Source organism: Leptonotus elevatus, chromosome 14 (assembly GCF_054856555.1).
Source record: "Leptonotus elevatus isolate MCC_2025b chromosome 14, RoL_Lele_1.0, whole genome shotgun sequence".
Classification (NCBI taxonomy): domain Eukaryota; kingdom Metazoa; phylum Chordata; class Actinopteri; order Syngnathiformes; family Syngnathidae; genus Leptonotus; species Leptonotus elevatus.
The window spans coordinates 11273085-11297917 of record NC_141252.1 but is presented as its reverse complement, the minus strand read 5'-3'; the positions used below and the strand labels follow the sequence as shown (position 1 = coordinate 11297917).

The following is a 24833-nucleotide window of genomic DNA, read 5'->3' as shown; positions in this document are numbered from 1 at the left end:
TTTCGCCACTTGGCCAGTTAATTACGCTTTCCTGTTCACTCACGCACATAAAGAAAACAAGCCCCGTCCACACTGTTTGGACAGACTTCCATTCTTCCTCACTCCCCCTTGCCCGACCTCTCTCGCTGCCCTCGGCAGGATTTACTGTCTCTTTCATCGACTTTCAAAAGGGTAATAGTAGTGTACTAGCCACTTAAATGACATCTGCTTAGCCGCGCAACTCGCTGATAGCTTGCGAAAAATACCCCAACATAAACTATTTGCATCGAAAAACATGCTCCTCTAATTGGAATGACTGCTTTTTGCTAATGTGTTATTCACCCCCCACCAGTGAGATGTGAAAACAAGTCAAGATGGCCAAATCTAATAATGAAAGATTCAACAGGCAAGCTGGGGAGACAGACACCAGGTGTTGTTGTAAAATGCAGGTGAAAGCGAGGGCAGACATGGAGAGGGAAGGCCTGTTGAGGGTGGCAGCAGGATTCAAAACCTTTGAGCAAATTTTCATAACCTACATAATGAACAGCGGGGATTCATATGAATCTTTTTCATGTCAACAATCAAAAAACACTATATTTTCCGTGCATTTGGAAAGTCCTCTGAGGCCGTTTCCAAAGCAAACCAGGATTCCGTATTCTAAACCATCCACTGGAGCTTGTTAAAAACAAGAGCCCACTTTAAAACACTCGCCACAAAGTACAGAAACCAGACTCAAGAGTTTCTTCCAAACCGGTGCTTGAAATTTCCTCCAGTGATGACAGCCACCTGCCTCTTCTCCGTCTCATCTGTCACACCGGAGAGAGACAGCGATGGAGTTTGCTTGGGGGGGGGTTCTGACTCAGACAGAGCACTCCCACTAACCCACACCGAAAGAAAGTGTGCACATGACTCATCATTTCAGAATCATGCAAAAGGGCTCACTCGAGCTCAAAATAAATGTGCTGTATCTCTAGCAACATTCTTTACATCTCTTGGTGGAATAAGTCTCTTTCGACTTCAACAACTTAAATCGGATCTGTCTGTTTTAGATTAACGTGTCAGGCTGCTGAGGAACATGATCTTAAATATATAGATTGTGGTTTAGTGCTTTCTGTTCTCATTTTACATCATCATTACAACATTTCGCCCAACGCAGAAACACCGCATAGCCACAGTCGCAGTCATGATAACAGAGTGGTCAAAAAGTGATGACATGGTGAAATGTTGAGTAGCCTACAATAATGAATATGTTTGTTCATTCATTCTTGGCATAGTATGACGTTGAACTATTTACAGCGCCGTTGCTTTCGCAAAATTATTCAAACGTATAGGTAAAATGTAGGCCAAATGCTAAAAACATTTTTTTAACCAAAATGCCACAGGCTAATACCACAATTGCACATGCACAAGTCAAAAAATGTCATGTTTTTAGCATTTAGCCTAAGTTTTACCGTTATGCTTGAACGACTTTACGAAATACGTTTGAACGACATCACCAATACATCCGAACATAACTCAGTCAAAACTGCTTACTTCACATTAGCCGTTCTCCGCTTCCATACTTTGCCAAGAGGTTCAAACAACTTCACCGATACGTTAGAACGTCTTGATAAAGCCTGGGTAGTCGTTTGAACGACTTCAACTAGACGTTCAAATCACGTCGAAAGACTTTATCAATACGTTCGAACGACCTTGCAGGACGTTCAAACAACTTTATTAAAACAAACATCTTATCAATACGTTTGACCTACTTTTCAGTATGTTCAAAACACTTTATTAACGCGTTGGAACAAGTTTGCAGTACGTTCAAATGATTTCATGAAAACATTCAAATGACTTTATCAATATGTTCAAAGACTTTATCAGTACGTCCAAAACAGCTTTGCAGTTCGTTCAAACGAATACTAGCTGGCAAAAGATACACAAAATAAGTAGAACACACTACGTGAATACTCGTGTCAATCACTGAAGAACCTCCCAGGAAACAAGAAACAGAAAAGGCCCTCGTTGAATCTGAACTCAATCCACTATTTTAAAAGATGCGGCACAACTTTTGACAATGCGGACATGAAATACTTTGGCCCGGCGCAAATTAGAGGTTTACTCGGCTCATTCTATGCCAAGGTGAGCTGTGCAAGCACGTCGCTAGCCGTCATTATCTCACAGAGTGACATGCTTTGTGTGACAAAGCTGCTGCCTGTCCACAAGGACAATGGAACAGCAGAGTTGCAAAAGGCAGAATCAATCTGGTGCAACAGCCAACTGCTGTAGGTACAGGGAATATGAATTCAGAATGAAAGATTGATTTCTTAGTGAAGACAAGTTTCACTAATAATACAGATTTGGGCTAGGACGACTGGGAAGTAATGCAAAACTGTTGTCTGTTCATAAAAATTACACCCTGGTTATAATGGAAGAGAGAGAAAATAACACATACAGATAACATTAACCAGCTCTTACTTCTTGCTAATTAAGACGTCTAGACACATTCAACTGAGACTCGTGAGATAAGGAAGTGGGTGAAGCTACAATGGTAGAGAATAGTGTGCACTAATCCATTTGGTGAATCTGAATTTTCATTCAGTATCCCGGAAAATGCATGGCTTATCAATCTTGTTCCACGTGCACATTTTGCTACTTTTGTCTTGTAGGAACAATAGCGTGCTGTCAACACATTTCTATTCCAAATGTTTCCCCAAGGTTACCAAGGTTAGCGTTTCTCTCATGACAGGGACATCAATGTGTCTTCTATTGTATTGTAGGTAAGTAAGTTAATTAATGAATTATTTTGTGCTGCCAAGCGATTACATTTTTTGACTAATTAATCGCAGAATTTTTCATAATTAATCACGATTGATCGCGATGAATCACATTTTCCACTTTTGCTTCTACTTTTTTCTTCAAAGCTTGTAACAGATATTTACTTGAGTAAAATTTTGGAATTAATGTAAAATCATCCAGACAGAATCACATAGGCCGTAACATTAAGTAAATAAAACAGTTTACTGAGTTTTTTTTTTTTTTACGCTTTAAAGAATTTTAATTCATCTCCATTGTTAACGCTTTAATTTTGATAGCCCTAAAATAAATAAATAATTTCAGGAGTTCCAGGCTCCAGAGCTTTGACGTCATGTGAGATTGCATCACACAACGGATTTAATGCGCGCACACACACGCACACATCTTTATGTAAAGCAAGTTTGGGGATGCACATTCATGCCTCCATCCGTGCTTGTCGCTTGATTGTGGGACTGAGAAGTCAAAAGGTAACTAATTGTGCGACTCATGGAGGTCAGCGTAAGACTGGCCTCCTGCTCGAGCACTGGAACACCACAAGGGACAGCCAAGAAAAGACAAATGAATCCCCTCCTCCCTGCCAGTCGATGGCACACGTCATAGCATAAGCTTCTTGCTGTGTGCTGAAGTTGATGTTTTTTGTTGAGATGTCTGATATTATTTTCCTTCATCCCTGACATATTGCCTCGAAGTCAGTGAGCGCTCAATTCCACAGACATTGTTGGGAAAACACAAACACTCATTTAAACAATAGCATTCTTGTGCAAGCAGCTGGCTCTTTTTTGAGACTTCATAAAAGAGCTAAAAGTAGCTCTGCCTGTCTGACTCCTGGAATTCCACAACTCTGAGTTGAACAGAGTCAATTGGAAGCAAAGCCGGCTCGGTTCCTCAAACAAATCTCGTACACGCAGAAGCATTTCAAGACTTGCGTGTGTCCAAAAGAAGACGCTGAGGACGTTTAACGGCTGTAATGTATATGGCAAGTTAACGGAAAGCGTAGAAGAAGAATCAGCGAAGAAGACGAACACTTTTTTCCCCTAACTTGATTGCAATCTACAGAACAAACATGGCTTTGCATGTATCGAAACAACATGAAAAAGACGAACACAGGAGAAGTGACAATGGCGGGCGATGCAAGTACAACGGCACTTGTTGAACACGGGAATAAAGAAGAAAAATATTTTGCTGCAAAAGCATAAGCAAGCATCACAGCAGATGCTTGGCTTTTTACCTGATCCGCCATGAGCACTTTATATACTTCTTGAGCAGACTTTGTTAGCAGACTTTCAGTCTGGAATGTGCTCAAAATTAGCTCTATGTTGTAAGTCTGACGAGGGAAGTATTGTGATACAATGATTGGAGGTCTAGGGATCATCCAGAGAAAAGGAACGTTTCATCACCATGACAAATCAAAAGTTCAAAAGGATTTCCTTTCTTAAACAGAGACCCCAATCATGCGAGGCCGTCAACCAGGTGGGACATCTCCCTCACTCCTCGGCCAGCAGCTGCTGTTGTGTTTTGGAAGGAAAAAAATAACCCAGACCTTTGTCAACAATGCTTTGTGAAAGTGATAAAAATAACGCCACGGCTGCGGGTTACACCCCAAACCTGTCTGTTTTTCCTGACCGGGAGGGTCACTGTCAGGCAGCTCGAGCCAACACACATCAAGGGAAGCACTTTCCTAGCCTCCATTTTCACCCCTGACGTTTCCTGTTTTGACAGGAAGCAGGCAATGATAACACGGCCACACAAACAAGCAGCGATTGCCTGCAATGTGCTGCTTGGGACATCTATTTTCTTGAAAGGACCTGAAGTCCAAAGCCAGGAAGGAGACGACCGATATGACTGAACAATCCTAATTTGGATCTGCACCAGAACCTTTCACCTTCATAAGTACCCACATCCTGAATGTTGGAATTTTATTGGATATCTCTTGCAATGTTGAAAACTATTTTAACTCATTCACTCCCAGCCAATTTCACTGAAGCAACCCCCTTTGCTCCGGGCTGTTTTACTGGATTTTGACTGATTTTGCAAAGCCCGCAGAATATTGTGTTCTATTGCTATAAAAATATGGAACCTACCAAAATAAAGATTAGAGTCTCTTCTTATAAATAAAGTATATTTATAAATAAATAAAGTATATTTCTATCTGTTTCCGTTTTGCAGAAATTAGCATTAGAATATAGCTAAGTTTCATCATTAATCCAAAATCTTTTTAAAACAATGGGGAAAAGAGCTTTTTTCAACATGGCCCTGGTTGATTTATTCTACTCTGCTGCCATCTGCTGGCCGTTTTTTTATAATAACTACCATTGCTTTAAGCGACCTCTTCAGGTCAAAGGCTGCATCAAAGCCTTCTGTATGCTCTAACATAAATAAATAAAAACATGAAACATCTATAAATACATTTTTGGCAATATTTAAAATAGAACATTTTTATGTTTTTGGGAGCAAATTCGTTAAAAATTCTGGATTGCGCTTTGAAGTTCCACATTTTGAGTGTAAGCATACAAACATCTCGGCGACACTGTTTTTTCTGATGCTGATGTTGGTTTGCTATCAAATTATTTGTCAGCGGAAATGCGTGTACATTTTGTTGGGTTGTTTTCTTCCTTTCTTCATGTTTCTGAAGGTGTCCCTCAGGGATCTGTTCTAGATCCACCGTTGTTTTCTGACTATATCAATGTTCTCTGTCAAAATGTGTGCGTGTGTTTTTAGATTTTCGTTATACCCGCAGTCCTTCACATTGGTTTATTTTTGTTTATAAATGTATCATTGGGCTCTTCCCATCTTACTTTTGTGCATATTTGCATAAAAACCAGCAGCTCTATGGTTTACACTCTCAAAAAAAGCCTTAGTTCTGTGCACCATGATAGAGCAGGAAAAACAGCACAGAATAACTTACAAAAAACTTGCCAGAACTTAAGACTGGGAGAATTGAAATCTATTATAAAGGAACTTGAAACAATCGCTATTGGTCAATGTGACTGCTTCTAAAATTGGCACAAATATGTTGTTGAATTACATTAGATACATGATTCGGACTATGTGTCTATATCAAGATATGTGCTTATTGTGTGTATGATTGTTGTTTTTTATTGTAACTATTTATTTGCTGCCCTATTGGCCAGGTCACTCTTGAACCAACAGTTGTAGTCAAGAAACTGGAAACAAACAAGTCAAGGGACAAACCCATATTGAAGAAAACATAACCTCCTTGGTCAGGGTAATAACAAATATGGACACCACTGTGACACACAAAGACACATACTGTATATCAACCGTTCTTCATGCCAAGCTTCAAGGCTCGCTCTTGTGCCAGTCAAACAGAGTGACGCACAAAGGAAGGCAATAAAAACAGACCACCAAAGTCACGGACACATGAAAGCTGGTGCGCCCGCCGCAGGGAACCAAACATGCAGTTGTGCGGACGTGAGCCGAAGAGCGATGTCACTAGAGGAAGGAGCCCGTGCTTTGAAGGCCAAGGGAGGTGTGGATGTTGACAGTCTTCTGTCCGAGGCCTTTCTGGAATTTGGCCCTTTTATCTAGGCAGGAAGAACACTGTAGTGAGACACAACAAGGATGGCGGAATGGGGCTATTAGAGATGCTTTGTTGATGGCGAGAGCACCTCAATTGAACAAACCGCGTTGATTGCCCCCTCTGATCTCCCTGCTAGCTTTTGTTTATGAGCTAATTAAGCATTGTGGAGAGACTGCGGGAGCCTCTATCCACTTATTGTACCACAGCGACTTTCAATGGCTACTGTAGGGCTTTTACAGCACCTTCCATAACTTAACGACTATCGCGATCTAGCGAGGAATCCCCGTCTAAATTGACCCTCGGTGTGTGAAAGCCTGATTGTGTGCGAGGAAACACTGTGGTCCAGAAGGTCAAATCCAGTTCAAACGCAGTCTCCGGCGTCCATTTCTGGGGGAGTTCAAGTGTGCCCTGCATTCACCTCACCAATGCCCTCACAAAGACACCAAGACATAAATGCCCAGCGTGGGACGAGAGGAGTTGAGGGGTCAGCGGATGGCCAGAAGGAGTAGGAGGGGACGAGGTCTCACTAGACGCATGTGGCAATGACCGTGTGAAAGCAGTGAACACTGTGGAATGCACACAAGGAGGGAGGGACATTTCTGACAAAAATGACTCTTTGAGCAATCATACAATTTCATCCCCGCTCACGAAGTTCAGGCCAAGGCTCAGAGGCTTGTTGTGGGACTTGCCCTGGAAACTGACGCGCTGATTCAAAGTCACACTAAAGTGCAACTCGTAAAACGCTGCGTGCAAATAAAACCACACATTCAAGTTTGTCCACATAATATACTTTTACAGCCCGCTGGCTGTCTGAACTTGCAGTGAGAATGCCCTTTTGCAGCTTTGGCCTCTCAAGTCGCGTCTGTTAGAGGTCATGGAGGGAGGGGAGCTGGGCCAACATGGCTCCAAGAACTGCAGCCAACACCGGAATTTATCAAGGATGCCATGCGCAGGTGTGCTCGCTGCGCTTCTCTCTTCTTCATGGATTGTTTAAATCGAGAAAGTATTTCCGTGTTGCAAAGACATGTTCAAAGACATTCTGCGGGATGCGTTAATTTGGAGCACTGGAGCAGTAAATAACTTGCCTTATTTTTATGTTTCCCAGCAAAGCATTAACAGTGAGCTAGTGCCAAATAGCCTGAGGTGGGGAAAGTAGCCAAAAATTGCACACATAAGACTGTTAGAACTTTAGAACAATATGACTCAAGTAAAAATAATAAATAATTACTTGAGCAAGATTAAGTACTGAGCAAAACATCAGAATGTTGTGTTTAGAATGGTGGGGGAATCCTCTGTGGTAATTTTACGATTATGAACTGAAGGCCTACATGTCTGACAGACGCCCAATAGCCCATTAAGATACAATTTGAAGCACGCAAGCTTTCCACCAATTACTGCCAATTATTATTTGGAATGAGCGAGCAGGCAGCCCGGCGAGCAGGAGCTAGCTGGAGTAGCTAGGAAGGCAGTGTTGCCAACTCCCCAGCAAGGAATGAAGCCATTGGCTGCAATTAGCATGTAAAAGTAATGGACGCTGTAGAAGACAGAAATAACATCGTGAGAGAGGCGAAAACTGACACCAGGAAAAGTCATTAGATTTGTCACCAAGAAAATTATTTGGAAAGTTGCCAGATTTAGCAAGAAAGTCAACACTGGCTAGGAAGAACTCGCTACAGCGGCTAACAAAAGCCGCTAGCAAGATCTAGCTGGAGCACCTAACAAGTGTGCCTAGCGGGAGAAGCTAGAAAAAGCTAGTGACAGCAAAACAGTTGGAGACAGGTGGCAGAGGAACCCGAATCACGGGACTCAGTGACGACCACCTGCAGGTCCCAGCTGTGGAAGATCAGCGGCGGTTGACAAAATCGGGTCCGACACTAGCTACACGCTCGCACCACCAGAGGCTAACTGTGTTATTTTCCTTCTGTTATCTGTAGCAGAAATATGGCAGGGAAACATGTCAGCATCCTGTAAAGCGTGTTGCGATCTATGTAATATAATTAGCGATTAATGGACAATTTTCCAATTCCAATCAAATTGTTCCACCCCCGGGTTTTGTTTCTTCAAGCTCTACTTAAATGAGCCACTTTTAAAACGTTCTTCTGTGTTGCAAAAAAAATCTGGACGAACCCTTAAAGTCAAGCGAGCTCCACAGTCGCACAAATCTCGTTCATCGGACATCGCTCGGCTTGTGCCATGAGCTGCAAGTTCCCACAACAACTGCTTTTATAGGCCACGCTGTAGTAATAGTGAGCCACAAACGGCAAGGATGGAGCGGCAGATTGGGGCTCATAAACAGAGAGGTTTAAGTTTAAGTGCCTGACACACACGAAGGAGATAAAGTGGCCCAGAGCTCTCCGGTAGCAGAGAGTGACATCATAAAATAGAGCAGCAGCAACAAGATGGGAAACATAAAGGATAGATATATTAATGGGAGTCACTTCATGGAAGGTTTATTGTGCGAGCATCCGCCGGGAGTGGCGGCCAGTTTAGGGTGTGCATCAATTCTCAAGGACCATCATCTGTTTAATGTAAATATGAATCTCATTAGTTTGTCCACATTCCCTCAAGCAGCAGATGAATTCAGCATAGTTTGTGCTTTTCGAACATTATTTTTGAGATTCCTTATTCTTGCACATGCAGAACAACTAGACAACAAAACTATTTCAGCAATCGCATACTTAAAATGTGTCTCTAAGTCGGAAACAGCAGGACCAAGTCAAAGACACACGATGCAGCTTTTGTAAGCCCATTGACTTTTCTTTTTTTTGTTTTTTGCTGGAAATAAATTTTTATGAAAATCCATACAGATGAGTATGACCTTTTCAGCAATCTGCCTATGGAGAAATTCACAATTTTTGCTCGAGAATAAAAATGACTCTGCTGTCATTTTATGGACGCATTGCTATGCTATTTCTTCTCAAATGTCAGCATGCAAATTGCAAAGCAATTGAAAACAAATCACTCAAGTAGTGCAACAGAACAGCGCAGTGGAGCGTGCACTTTCTCTAGTAGAGGACGTGCACGCTCGCAAATAAGCGATTTATGAAACGTTTCCTCCACCGCAGAGGTTACATTTTCATTATGGATTTGACCTTTTTAACTTCCTGGATACATTCAGCTTGTCTTTTTGTGTGTGCATAGATTGGTTGGTATTCGTTAATAGGTGTGCTGGTTATATTTTTGGGGGAAAAACATAGAACACAAAATAATGTCATGAAATTATTAATGTAATTTTTTTTAAATCCTTATCATTTCTAATGAATGGAAAGTTATTAAGTAATGATTTTTTTATGCAAATTCAAATGGTTCCTATTTGAAATTTACTAAATCACCTTGGGAACGAGTTTCAACATTACAAAAACAATATTCATAAAATACCTGCGTAAATATCCCAAATATTTTTGGGGTTTTCCTCCTCTAATTTCTACACTTGCTTGACCGATTCAAACCTTTCCAAGACTACTTTAAACCGTTCAATTTCTGGTGTGTTGCCATACCCAATGGGGTGGCCATATTGGCCAGAACATTAGGTACACCACGGTTTCTTGTGTGTAGGCGTCCCCAATAGGGCGGCTACATTCCCAGTACACAACAAATACAATGTGTAGACGTACAGTATGCTTACATATAAACATGCACACTAAAACAAATCAAACAATTCGCATGAACAAAATTCTAAATGTCTTCATTCAAACCATTCAAACTTCAAAATGTTTAGCTCATTCCCAATCATTCAATATCATTCCACATCATTAAATAGAATTCCACAATTTTTCATTCACTCTCTCAGCCTTCACACGCAATTTTTCCAGAAATTGTATTCGCCAGTTCTATAAATGAGTCACTCTTAAGAGTTCAAACAATGTCTAATATCAATTTCCCCATGATGCTGAGCCCTCTAGGGTACCAGAGCACAAGTGATTCCCATTCTCTATTAAACAGACCCCTCCCTGTGAGGCCTGCGTGCCGGGATGAGGATATAACACTGACTGCAATAATGCAATCATAAATTGGTCGGCAGTTAAGCTGAAAAAGATGGATGACATCTGAGGCAGACTGGAAAGGATGGCGGGAGAATGCGCTTCGTCTCGCGCACGTTCAATACGCACACTCGTCCAGCTGGACACTCAAGCATGAAATGAACATGAGCGGCGTGAACTTTGACTGGCATTTTTATACGCTGCTAGGATTTATGGAGCCTTGTGTACGTACTGCTGAATGAGCGACTGACTGAAAACAATGACCTCACTAATTTTGCTAGAAAATATCATCAGTTAACCCAAACTATCTGCTGTACAACATGCAAAGATGTCTTCATCATTTACCAATCAATTAAAATCACACGCCCCTGGGGGAGATTAAAGAATGACATCATTAGGTTGGAGATGAGTTCTGGAGCTCATTAAAGCAGAGGGAGGCGGCCCCCAATACAGAACCAGAACATGCCAACTCATGAGGCCTGGGAATGCTCAACGAACCCAGGGGAGTGTTGCTGATGGAAAGATTGATAGGTGGAGCCAGATATTTGCTACCACAACATCCCCCATCAACATCAGAAAAACAGACAGTTGCTTGATGGACGACTGAATAACAATTGTATTACGTGTATTCTTTATCTGATCCTAAGTAGGGAAAATGCAATCCCTTCTCTGTTCCTTTGGTTATGAAAGAGGTTCTTTTTCATGGCAGCTCTTTTTGTTTATTGGTAGGAACATTCCAAACCAATTTCCACAAACCTTTTTGTGCAGCAGGGTGGCATTGGCGCAGAAAGTGCCCATTGTGGTGTGCACCAGGAATCTGGATTACTATTTTTTTTCTCAATTAAGTTAGAGCACTTTCAAATCAGATGAAATTAATGGCAATTTTCTATTATGTTTTATAGGGCTGGGTTTAAAAAAATAAATAAATGATTCATTGAATTGATTAGATTTTTTTTATGACATAAAACCATAAATTGATTGATTTTAATACCTTTTTCCCATAAAATTTACAGAAAATGAAAATAGAATAATAATCTTGCTGTTTTCTTGACATTTACTGTTCACCTGAATTTCAGATTATTTGCAAACGACTCGACTTTTATTTGAACAAAATACAAATGAAATATTATAAAAAACATGTATGAAAATGCAATAGAAATATAAAACATAAATTACGGATGCTCAATACCACTTTTTTTGCAGTCCGATACCAGTACGAGTAGTCAACGATACCAAATGGCAATACCACTAATACATAAAATTGAAGAGAAAATAAACCTATTAATCTCAATCTAAAAAAAAATTTTCTCTTAAAATTGCATGAAATTCATGAATTTCTATTCTTCCTCTTTCATTTCTAGTTCCTGACCATAAAATGACCACAAGAGGGTGGGTACCATCGCGAGTACCGATACCTTGAAACAAGGCCAGCTATTTTGTATACTGATATCGGTACACATCCGTTTTGAGGATAAAATTCAGTATTTTACAAGAAAATCTCTGTGAATGTTCTGAATGTTTGTGTTTTCGTGCCAGTGATGGATCAAGCAGAATAATGCTGACTGGAGGAGTTGCCATAGCACGGGATTTGATCTTCTCAGTTTATGAGTTAATGTTTTCCTAAATTGCTTCAAAACATTAATCAACAATCAATTCCACATAATTCACAAACTTAAATTAACATTGGCCACATTTGGTACTAAATCAGATCAGCCTTGGCATATGTTACATTCTTATTGATTTAAAAAAAAAAAAAATCTGTTTTGATACTTTCTCCACTGTGCGCACTGTGAGGGATCAAAACCACCAGAAGAGGCCAAACAATGCATGGCAGCCCTCCGAAGTGGTGGGATAGAGCTCCATTCACATCTGCCAAACACCAAAACAAACACCACAATTTCAAGTCCACGTTAGGCCTCGTACCCCCGCTCGAGTATTTGCCTTGAGCAAGGGGAGCCGCGCCCGGAAAGCTCCGTTTGCCGTCTGCATATCCATCTTGGCAGGCGTACACAACGCTGGCGTTCTCTTTCAACGCTTCACTATAAGCCGGGCGATTTGTCTGCTACCACAAGGCCTGCTGTCATTGGAGCACGTTTTATGGAGCCAGCAAGAGATTACCTCCAGCGCTGTGCTGCTTCAACGTATGTGGGCCTACCCGAGCGCCTTGAAAATTGATCACAACTATGTTTCTCCAATACTCTGAATCAGACTCAATAATGGACTGTCTTCCTTCATAGTACACATCTCACTTCGCCTTGATTTATGGAGCTGAGTGCAAGCAGCCCAGTGTCGGAAAAAAAGCAAACATACCAGCCCAATATTGAAAAGTCATCCTTATTAATTCACTTGTAGTTGCACGTCTTGTTGTATTTTTCGACTTTGCTCGCTGACATTTCGGCTTTTGTTGTGTTCACACTGTAACGTATCACCTTGTCAGCCCCGGACCGCGGCGCCATTGTTTGGTTCCAGTCTGGCTCTTTGTTACGCATGATCCTGCACCCAACAGCAGCAAACACAAGCGTTATTATGCAAGGAAGGCCTTCCACAAGCACGTTAGCAATGACAAAAGGGTGAGGAATACACGCGTTGCCGCAATGTCCACATAAGATGGTGTTTTTGTAAAAACACACAACAAAACACATGCATAGGGGTGAGACCACCCCATGAGTAATTCAAGTACTTCAATTAAAAAAGTGCTCAAGGAGTTTATTTATTTATTTATTTATTTATTTTGCAGCTACGCTAACCAAAGCTAACACTCCGCCAATGTGGTGAAAAGGCCAACTTCAAAATGAAATCTTCTCAGATACACAAAGACATCAGTACCTTGGTACGTTCTTATTTTGAAGTTGATTGTGGTAGCACGTCTTTCTGACTGGAAGTTGGGATAGTTGGAGCCCAAAATAAAAAGCCATCTCTAAAATGCCATCATCCTGTAATTATCCTCAATCGCTAATTAAGGACGCTAAAATACTGACATTGTAAAATGCGGCACTTGTTCCCGTTGTTAGCGGCGAGTGGCTATGACCTAGCCGCTAAGCGAGTGTCATATTATAGAGTTCTTTTCAACGGCTGTTTAATGAGCGAAAATGACCCTGAACACTTTGATGTTGACAGCCGGACGCAGTTTGTAACACGTGGTGGCAGGTCGGCACTGCTGGATAGCAAAAAAATAAAGAGCAAAAAAATGGGATGGAAGTCCACAGGTAAGTTATTTTATTGCTACCACGCATCACGATCAAGCGTACAATTCTGTACGCGACCGTTCAAGTCCATGGCATAAAATACACTGACGGCAAAATGAAAAAGTGTTGCATAAAAGGCATAACAAAAACAAAGAGGCACCACCTTGTGGCGTGGTGCCATACTACAGATTGTTACAAGTTGCACTTCCTACTGATTAACAATATATAGTAGTGCTGTCAAAGTTAAAGCGTTAACTCATTGATTAATCACAAAAATGTATCGCACTAATCACAGATGAATCACAGAATTTATTTTGACCGCAGATAATCCTTTAGTTTGACAGCGGATGGTTACGTTTAAGGTAGCACAGGTTGTGTTTGAGCAATAAACATAGATACTTGCATAAAAGTAAATCATTTGATAAATGTTTGCGTATGACATTCACAATATTTGTTCATGTCAAACTATTGTTGTTGTTGTTGTTGTTATTAATTATGCAAGTAATAAGATAAGAAAAAGAGGATGAAAGTGTGCAGTGGATGAAAAAATGTTGAAGCTGTCCTCATAACAAATGTCAAAAGAATTAACACATAACAGTTCCTCTTCAAATTTGGCTGGCAAAAAGATTTGATAAAAAAGTATTTTTAATTAAGTGATTAATCGTGAATAATCAAAATTGTAAGATGTGAGTTTTTGCACTTAATTCTGGTTTGCTGTGCAGCAGTTTTAGGCCATCCGTGAATGGTCATTTATATGCATGAGAGCACTTTGCACTGGAAAAAAGAATCACAGAATGTGGTTATTTTTAATTGTTAAAACCCTTTGTTGTTGGCTGCCATTAAAAATTCAATAAAATACCAAGATGTACATTCATTTAATATAAAGCAAATATCTGCACACATTTTGTCTACATGTAAAAGTGCATTTTCGTCATTAGCAAGTTCACGTTCCTATGTGGCCCCCCCCAGTAGCGTTGATGAAAAATTGTGGCCCCCTCCATCATTGAAATTGTTTGAGGTGTGAGAGGGTCAATTCAATTTCTGCTAAGATGAAATGATACAGGTGGGTGATGGCAACAATAACCAGTTAACCACCCGCGTTGACCGTTATCGTAACCTGTTGCTGTTCCTTATCTCTGGACACTGCAAAATGATACTCCACAATTCCCACTTTGACGCAACAGTCTGTTTTCTTGCTGGCCTCAGCCTCCTATAAACAGCTCAACTGCGCTAAGTAAATAGAGGAGCCTCATTGTCCTTCTTTGTTGTTGTTTGTTAACAAATCTCTTTCCTACTGGTGTGATTTTTTTAATTTCCTACTCCTTGTCACAAACCCCGGATTTGTACCTTTTACACGTACAGTTTGAGGGGAAAAGAGGGACAAACACATGAGTCCGTCGATTTATTACGTCTGAGTGTATTCATGTAGCAATTACCGAGCAAGACAGATATCAACTGTACACTGCATCCCCATTTCAATTACAGTTGTACTGTGAAGATCCGAAGTGGGCTCCAATGCTGAAAAATGAAGAATATTTAAGTATTTTCCCCCCTGCAGAACTGCAACCACCTGCTTTTCACCCCACTGAGCCTTTAATTTCATGCTACTCTACCACTGTAGTGTGCGCTTAGTGAAGCCTACTATTTGACATTTTTAATGCTGCCTTAGGTTTGCTACCATTACCAAGACCTTTGAGAATGGTACCATATATTAGGACTGTCAGCCGATTGAAATTTGTAATTGGTATTTATCGCATGAGTTCCATAGTTAACTCGTGATTCATCGCAAATTAATCGCACATTTGTTCTAAATGTACAATAAACAATTTTTTTTTTTTACAAGTTTTGTTCAGTGTTCCTCCACCTTTCTTCTTCAACGGACAGCTTCAGGTTCATCTGATTATTATTATTTTTACGGCAGGTGTATGAAAAAAATAGTGCCGTTAATAGAACGTGAAAATTAACTAATAATAATAATAATAATAAGTATATATATATATATATTAGTGCTGTCAAAGTTAGAGCGTTAACTGATTAATTAATCACACAAAAATATCGCATTAATCATGAATTAACACAGATTAATCGTACTATTAATTTTGACCAGAGATTATCCTTTAGCGTGAGAGCGGATGGCCTCGTTTAAGGTAGCAAAGGTTGTGTTTTAGCAATAAACATAATTACATGCATTAAAGTCAAGCATTTAATAAATGTTTGTTTGCGTATCACATTTAGAATATTTGTTCATGTCAAAATATCGGGATAATTTTTTTCCATTTTAAATTATGCAATTAATTAACTGATTAGACAGGATGAGCGTGTGCAGTGGATCAAAAAAATGTTGAAGACGTCCTCATAACATTAAATGTCAAAAGAATGAACACATAACCAGTGCTCTTCAAATTTGGCGGGAAAAGAATGTTGATAAAAAAAAGCTTCTTTTTTTTAACTAAGCGATTAATCGTGATTGATCAAAATTCTAAGATGTGATTAATCTGATTAAAAAATGTAATCGTTTCACAGCGCTAATATATATATATGTATATATATATATATAAATTCAGTCAAAAGCCGCATTCAATTATCTCTGACCATTACCAGGAACACAGAGGTTGAATAGTCATGCCTAAGGAGAAATAATTGTGGTGCGCTAAAGCACTGCCAAAAAATGGACCACATGAAAATGTAGCGGGCAGCTGCACAAAGAGTAAACAAAAGAATTTGAGTGGAGAGGTAAATTGGCAGCGAGCAGCTGCGGGATTTCACAAATACAACACCGCAGAGCAGTGGAGATCCATGACTGATGTCTGAGGTCTGCGCACCACTTGACACCACATTATTGCTCCGCGCTCCCACACCGACACATGCCGTAAAACACAAGTCACACGGCGACCACGTATGACGCGGAGGGACTCGATTCACCGTGGACATACTCTCTTTTAAATCTGCTCAACTTTTACCACCGGAGGCGTTTTTTAAAACTTGTTTTTTTTTCAACCCCCTTCTCTGACACAGGCTGCCAGTCACTTGGTCCTTTTTGTTTGCCAACCTGGCAGCGTTCACCTGTTCCAGGGCCATGAAAGGCTAAGGCATCAAAATCTGCCACAAAGGCTCGAGGGTTGCTGGGCTAAGGAGAGTTGTATATCCCATCCGCCTGCCTGAGAGTTAGAGCAGCAGTCGCTTCTTAAGAAACACTCCCTTGTAAACACTTGTGCACGAACAATGTAATGTCCTTGCTGGATTCTCAACCATGGCAACCGCATACTGTTGAGTGACAGCTATTGAAATCTGTGTGTGGAAAGCGAAATTACAAGCAAGTCTTCTTTTCTTTTTTTGCCCAGTAACATTAGTGGCAAGTTTGATTCACTTAATTCTTCAATAAACTGTCAACTGTGTTGTCCTTTGGTTTTTCTTTTTTGAGACAAAAAAAAAACTGGTATTTCTGCTGCTTTCTGGTATTTTATTAATTTGTTATAAAAAAAAAAAAGACTAAAGGTCATGTGGTTTATTAATTACAGAAGACATATTTGTCCATACATCGGCTGTACTTAGCAATTGTCATTAGCTGTTTTTTTTTCTTAGCTTTTACCCAACTAATATTTTCGATTAAAATGAGGTTCCTGTGTCAGCTCCACCTAATTCCCATTCGTAAGACCAATAAGAGCCCTGTAAGGTCTCTGTTAATGAATTAGTGTGCTGGTGGAACTACCAAGATTCAACACTGCATTTATATTCATGAAGGTGCGTTTATGAGAGGCTGTTAAACACTGCTGACTACATCATTGACCTGCAAACGCTCATGTAGCTAAAACGCTTACATAAACACATTTTCGTGTGAAAGCAATCACTGGACATTTTGGGAAATAAACACTGGAGTTGGAGCTGATTGAGACGATTTCGAGTTAAATGTGAGTTTCCTGATGTTTCTAGGGTGCGTCGGCCAACAGATGTGAAAAGCATCGTTAGAACTGGGAGAACTGGGAGAATGTTCATAAATGCCTGGATTCATCATTAAAACTGGAAATATACCACAAACTATAATCACAACATTTTAAAAGGAAAGTCAAGTCAAAAATGTTCTTTACAAGAATATGTTCTACGCACTCTCACTAGTTTATATTATATTTGTGGAATATGAATTAATTAGAAATTCCCCCCGTTTGGGTCACCTGTTTTCCGGGTTTTGGTCACATGACATTCACAAGCTGAGTACTTTTACATTCGAGAACGATAGGAAATCGGATTATGTATCTCTTATGAGTACATTATTTTGGTTATTCAAAATAAGCAACTTCATGTTACCCAACATGTTTTGTACAGACTGTGTAAACCAGAACAACAAAGTTTTTTTGTTTTGTTTTTATTGGACTCAGCCATCTTTGCTGTTTACATTCGCCTCAATTGTTTTGAGGCCGGAACTGGAACAATTCGACTTCCCACCTTCCTCGAATGCGGCATAAAGCACTTGTGATGTCATTTTCAGTCAACAGCAAGCGGCAAAATGGCCGCCCCCTGAGATAGATAACAACAGGGGGATTTTTGTTTCTGCTTAATTCATATTTAATATTAATCAGGATACCTTGTTTATACTGCACTAATGGGAGCGCAAAGAACATATTATAAAGGGCATTTTTGACTTGACTTTAAGATCAATTCAAAATACGCTTAAATATAAATGTTTTACAGATTATTTGATTTTGAAAAAATGCTGAAAAAAGTACTTCACATGTACAATAGATGCACAAGCAACAGAAATACGTCATATCACTTCAATATATTTCTTTTTCACCAATTTCTACTTTTATACTAGCTTTGGCTCCACCTTCTGAAAATATCATCAAAAGCGCAAAATAACAGATACAGTCAGTATAGTTATAGCTGAACTTGGGTTCCACGGGAGGGAAAAAAACGAGAATAGATGGATTTATGTATAGCAAATAGGTGGGCGTTAACTGTACATTTATTCGTGTGAAGCTAATAATTTCGCACAAAGGCTACCTTTAGCTTCCCCTTGCCCTCTCAAGTTACTTCTTGCGACTAACCTTCTTTTAAAAGAGAATGTGTGAGCCTCTGTCAACATTGGGACCGAGAACTTTGAGCTGTTCAGGCTTTGGCATCGGGCAGCAAATAAGTCCAAGCTGGTCGCATTTACCGCAGGCGACAGGCTGCACACAAACCTAATCACCTTTTGTGGTCACTGACACACTCCTGACTTTATTTCACGGGCTGGCTGAGGGCACAGACACACAAAAACAAGAACCAAAGCAAGAGTTGGCATGCGAGGATTTCAGCCAAGCAACCACAAGGTCCTGTCTGCAAAGTCTGTGATTACTGCAAGGCGCTAATTTGCTACTTTGAAGTTGGAGTTTTACAGTATATGGCCCTCTTTTTTTTCCGTAATTCCCGGCCACCGTGTCCTGCCACAATAAGCTTAGTCCACAATTGTTGAATCCGCTTCTCTCTATTGAAATAATGCCCGTAGGTTTTAATTATGCAAATAAATGCGGATGAATTTCCGTTTGATCAGGTCTGGGCTGGGGCGGTGGGAGGTTGTCTCAACCATTTCTGCATGTTTTCAATCATCTGCTGTTTGGGTTAGTCTTAAAACAAAGATATAAAAACAATTCCATGAACCCTCAAATTTGCATAATATTAAATGACTCAAAGGCCCCACTGGTTGTATTAAATGGGTCGCTCCCTGCAGGTAACCACCAAGTGGAAGTAAATAAATAATTGGGGACACAGACTCACAACAAAGAAGATACTGTTAGTGAGGTTTCCCCCCCCGGGTCAGACTAAATTGTTATTGTATTTAGTGCATCTATATCAGAACCGAGCTGAGTTCAAACACAGTGGAACCTTCGTACTCAAATGGCCCAGAGGCCATACAATTTGACAATTTGCTATTCAACCACAAAGTTATCTTGCATGTTGTAACGCTCGCGGGCCGATCGGCCATGGATAGCGCAGCGGGTCAGCAAACAAAAAAACAAAAAAAAGACGGGAGAGCAACAAAAGGATTGGCAGTCCACGGATTCATTTGATTAAGCCGAAAGAAAAACAATGGGCTCGGCGCCACCACGCGTTACAATGACCGTCGCTTCCACGGCATCAAGAGAAAATATTCACCACCAAAAATAAGAAGTGCTACACATGCACACAAAAAACAAATGGTTGTTACAATCTCATGTATCAATGTCACGAGAATTTACTGGAATGTAAGAAAGCGACACACATCTCTGTTCAATATGGCTAAAACAAATAATTTCTTAGTTTTAAGGGAAGTCAAGGCAAAACATTTCTTTAAAATATGTTCTATGCGGGCCCACTAGTCTAAAAACGTTATATTCTGATTAATATTGCATTTGTGGAATATGAAATAAGCAGCAAAATCCACTTGTTTTTATCCATTTCAAGGGGCGGCCATTATGCCACTTGCTGTCGACTGGTGCTCAGTCAGGGCTGAGGTAACGACCAATCAGGGCTCAGCTTGCGAACATCACATTACCAAACTCAGAAAACAGGTGAGCCATGATTTGACGTTACATGAGTCCTGAGCAACCGTGATGTGCATTGATTATTAGTCTGCAGCAAGTGGCAAAATGGCCGCCCCCTGAGATGGATACAAAGGGATTGATTTTCTACATAATTAATATTCTACCAACGCAATACTAACCAGAATGCCACTTGTGCAAACAACATATTGTAAAGACATTTTTTGACTTCCCCTGACACGCTACATGAATGTTCACCTACACTGCACTACTACTGTATTCAAACAATAAGGCTCGCCAGGGTGGGGGGGAGAGAGGAGGTTGGGCAGGGATGCCTGGGGACCAAGCCGACTTCCTCTTCACTATAACGGGTCAGCCAGCGGATGAAGAGGGAGGGGCAGGCGCGACTCGGGGTAAACAGTCTCCGCTTTCGTTTCGCCGCGGCAACCGCAGACACAACGCTGGCCAAACTCCGACCGGTTCCAGCAGGTAGACGCCAATGTAGTAGGAGTCCCCCCATATTGCCCCCCCCGTGACCTTAAACCCAGCAATGGAGGAAGCAATTTGGAGCTATCATCCCGAACTGTGTCCTCACTATGAGGGTCAACAGGTGAGCAACTCAAACTCACATAGACAAAGACTTCATTATGCATTAGGGATTTGATGACCGTACTGAAATGAAAGCACCCTTCCATCAACATTTGCCACCCCGGAATTAAGGCCCAATTTAGCTATCAACATGTGCAAAATGGTGATCTTCCAGCAGGCAGAGCACCTGGTGGCCACAAAGTGCTGTTGAAGTATCCTGCACTAAAAGGGGTGGTCACTTCCCATGGGAGAAGAGCACTCAAAGGGAGACTTCAAGTGTTTTCTTACCTGATACCTAAATATGGATCTGATACGCACCAAGTAAAGACCACACATGCAGATGTCTGGAACTTAAAAGTCCAGGTGCCCCTTGTCCCTTGTATACCTGCCCCTCTTTGAACATCAGCTGCTATGGGATTTGGAGCGAAAACCATGAAGAGCTTGTAACCCAATCTGACTTTTGAGACTGCCTCACACAACAAAAGGCGGACCGTGCCGGAGGGGCATTAGCAGCCCGTCACAACAGTGAGCCTATATTTAAAAGTGGTGGGAACTGCGCGAGCAGCCATACAGGAACACTTTCAATGCACAGTGAAGGTCGACTGGGACACAACTTCCTCCTCAGTCTACAAAGTAAGTGGCTGCTTTAGTTCAACCCCCCCCCCTCTAGCCCCTTCCCTAGACCCAACAGCAAAACCAAGAGATAAGCATTGTTTGGCCAAACAATGGCCCACTTTCAAAATCTACAAACCTTTTTTAATGTGGCACCCGGGGTCAGTTTTTGAACTTAAGCACGGTATTAAACAACTCTTCCCTGTGCAGCTACAAATTGTCATAAATAAATAAATAAATAAAACAGAGTTACATGGGGACTAACCAATACTGTCAATTTATGGGGAGAAAAAAATAATAAAGTTTTCCAACTTTGAACACAGAAGGTCTCCGCCCGATAGCGTTGATATCATAACCTTACTTGGGTGGCAAGTTCAAAATGTACACATGCAATGTACGATGATAAGACTCCAACTTCTGCTGCTACATTGTCAAATAAGAGTCATTCGTGGTGTGCTTCATACGTGCTTTTCGGCAATATGCTTCATTTTTAAAAAGCTCAATCCAAGTTTTTGCACTAAAATGCTGTCCTCTAAAATGTTGTCTCGTTGGTACAGTCCAAAGGTTGCGACTTCGGAACATACACTACTCACTAAAATTGAGAGATTTTTGGCTTCCAGATCAACGTAATCATCTCTAAACTTCGAATGCGCTGTGTATCGGCGTTGTTTTTTTTTGCACAATTGCAAGATTCACAACAGGTGTTTGATTCATGAATACACCAATAATTTTCCAAGAACTGTTCCTTTCGGTTATTCTTCCACTGTCTCTGCTGCAACATGCTGGCACTGTGACACTCCTAAACTCAGCACCTGCTTTCCGCTGACAGCGTCCTGTTTGAAGCCTCACAATGGCGATGTAGTGTTGATCAATTGTTCGGTCTTGTCTTGGTCTCATGATGTCAAAATGTGAACAGCATGGTGAGGAGAAATGTTTAAATGCCAACTCGTTTAAATTCAATTCATGGATCAAGCACCCGTTGTTAATTTTGCCAGCTCTTTGTTAGAGTGCAAAAAGCACTGAAACATTTAACAGTTGGGCGTGCATTCAAACGTTTGGAGAAGGTCAAATTGAGTTCACCTGCGAAGGTGCATTTTAGGCTCATAACCATGTCCTAACATGTGTGAGTAGTGTGTACATTTTTTGGCCTTGAAAAAAATAAAAAAATACAATTTCCTTGCTCTCAAGCAATTTGCTCCATAAGTTAACTTATATCCCAAATCAGAAAGTGTAATAGGAGAAAAACAAGACCTACCTTGAATGAGTTTTTGTCAGCTATGGCCAAGGCCAGCTTTCTCAACTCGGAGACTTTCTTCTGACAAGTGTGACAAAAGCCTCCCTTCTCCTCCGTCTCGGGCAGAGAAACAGAGCCGGCGCCCTCGGGGGCAGGCCGGCTGCTGCAGCGCGGGTCGTCCGCAGAGAGGAGCCTCTTCCTGGGGGTGGCCGGAGACTCTCCAGTCTGGCATCCCTCCAACTTTAGCGAGGGGAAGGAAAAGGATGAGTTTTTGTTAGTTTCATCTGCCATGGTTAATGACACCTCTTGTGCATCCGATAATGAGCAGGTGTGTATTTTTTTGCCGTTGCAAAGGAAGCGTGTTTTAAAATTAATTCAACCAAACTACATAGCCTATTTTAACACTTACACTTGGATGCCCTACTTCGTCAGGAGCAAGCTGTCCGTCCCCAGACGCATTCATTATACACTATTAGGCAATACACCTTTTCGACTTTTAAACAAGCCGGTTCAAAGGTTGTGATCGAGACGTGGATGAGTCATATGGGCTGCGGAGATGGCTTGACGGTGACCTGTCATCTGTTGGAGTCCACTTTAAGGTGTCCAGAGGAGTTTGCCGTGCACTGCTGCGGAGGTCAGGAGCGTGCTCAATGGCGCGCGAGAGGCGGTATTATTGTGTTGGAATGGGAGGGCTCAAACTCAAAGTGCAAACGAAGTAGCCTACCATTTAAATATGTCGCCTTGTTTAGTTTTCAACACACTGTATTGTAATATGAATGTTTAACACACACACCCCACCCCAAAAAAGTTCATTTTTCTCTCCCCTCCTATTTTGTTTCTGTGGGATCCTACAACGAGTATATTAAAAAAAAATACTCATATCTCCAAAATACAAATAACAAAATTATATCACAATCAATTGAATTTAGTACAATGTCGTCATTTTATGTTCACTTTTTTTCTTTACTGAAGTTATCCAACGTGACGCCCAAAATGTGCACTTTAGTGCCTGTAAGGAGCCCACACGTTATGCATATTTGACGCTACTCTGGCGCCACCATCTGGCAAACCGTAGTAATATCTCTTTACCCTGATGGTGCCGTTGAAGTGAGGACTGTGGTTAAATATTTCATGAGTAAACTTTCAATATTTCATGGTGAAGATGAGATAGGGACAGCGGCCTCATGAAACACCGAAGAACCGCGGTGCCCTCGTATGGCCCTTGTAAGAACGACACTAGCTAGATTTTTTTTAACCCCCCCCCCCCCCCCCCCAAAAAATCATATTTAGACACATTTTATTTATTGGGTACTTTAAAGTAACCGCCAGTGTTTATAAACAATGCAAACATTTGCAAACATCCATATTAATCGCATCCACTGGCTATCACTTTTAATTTGTAATTTAAATTTCGTATACGTTTTATTGTTTATCACATACTTGAGTTAAAAAGCCAAATGTTTTGTGTATAAAATTGTGCAAATTACACAACGAAACACAAAAGATAAAGTTTGGTGTTTTAAAAAAGTAATCATTAGAACTACGAGTTTGAGATTTTGATCCACTTGCCGAGCGTTTTTTTTTTTTTTACACATCTACGCCGTCGATATAGTCTCTGACTCAAGGTGTTTTACCTTCTTTTTTCTTTTCAGCAGGTGACTGGTAAATCCAAAGATAATGTCGGAGTCAACGAAGATGGTACCCAGGTCGATGACGCCGGGCTCGGGCTTGCCCCCTCCGGAAGAGCCCGGTGAGTTCGGTAAAGCCATGCGGGGCTGCAAATGTCACCTACAGTTATATCCCACTCGTCCTATTACATCCCTAGCGCCATCTAAACCAGAAGGTGTTTGGATCCCGCCAAAAAGAAGAAAAAAACTCCACATGCTATTTTTAATCCGGGAATCCACAGAACTGGTACATAATAATCTCTCAGAATTCCATGAAGTGAAGCCGTGCAATCCATATGAGGCACTCCCCATCCACTGGGATACTTCTAGGACATCATCTGAGGAGGACCCTCCACTCCTCTTTGCTCTCTTGCCTCCCCATCGCCCTCCCTTTAACGCTACTCGCTCTCTCCCTGCTCTCTTTCTCTCTCTCTCCTCTGTTCACTACATGCAGCGCTCCCAATGCCAAGATGTATAACCATGACATTCCAAGCAATAATCACTAACAACACATCCCTGTGATATTCCCCATAGCATTCACAGGGAGACCGCCAGTGAGTCTGTGCGCAACCAAATGACCTCATCTCGACTTATTTAATGGTGCCATTTCTCTTTTAATAGTCTTACAGGATGCAATGTAAATATATCCCGCTAAACAGTGCAGTATAAAGACATATTGCAAAGTACCCATAGTGACGCTTTTTCTTCATGACGCATATAAACCGCAGTGATAAACTAGAAGTGATTGGATTTG

At 41.0% G+C, this 24833-nt stretch overlaps 1 protein-coding gene across 2 annotated transcripts in view; it reads right to left on the bottom strand.

The window, feature by feature from the left end:
• kif26ab (kinesin family member 26Ab) overlaps nucleotides 1-24404 on the bottom strand; it is a 71830-nt gene extending 47426 nt beyond the window's left edge. The window contains exons 1-2 of one of the 2 annotated variants that reach the window (XM_086095263.1): nucleotides 24047-24404; nucleotides 22434-22652 (exon numbers count right to left, since the gene is read on the bottom strand). In XM_086095263.1, the coding sequence (XP_085951389.1) occupies nucleotides 22434-22652; nucleotides 24047-24181 (354 nt within the window). In that variant the 5' untranslated portion in view covers nucleotides 24182-24404. Of the gene's footprint in view, nucleotides 1-22433; nucleotides 22653-22821; nucleotides 23042-24046 lie in introns of those variants that run through there. The other variant, XM_086095264.1, reaches the window with a different exon arrangement.
• Nucleotides 24405-24833: the final 429 nt, after the last annotated feature.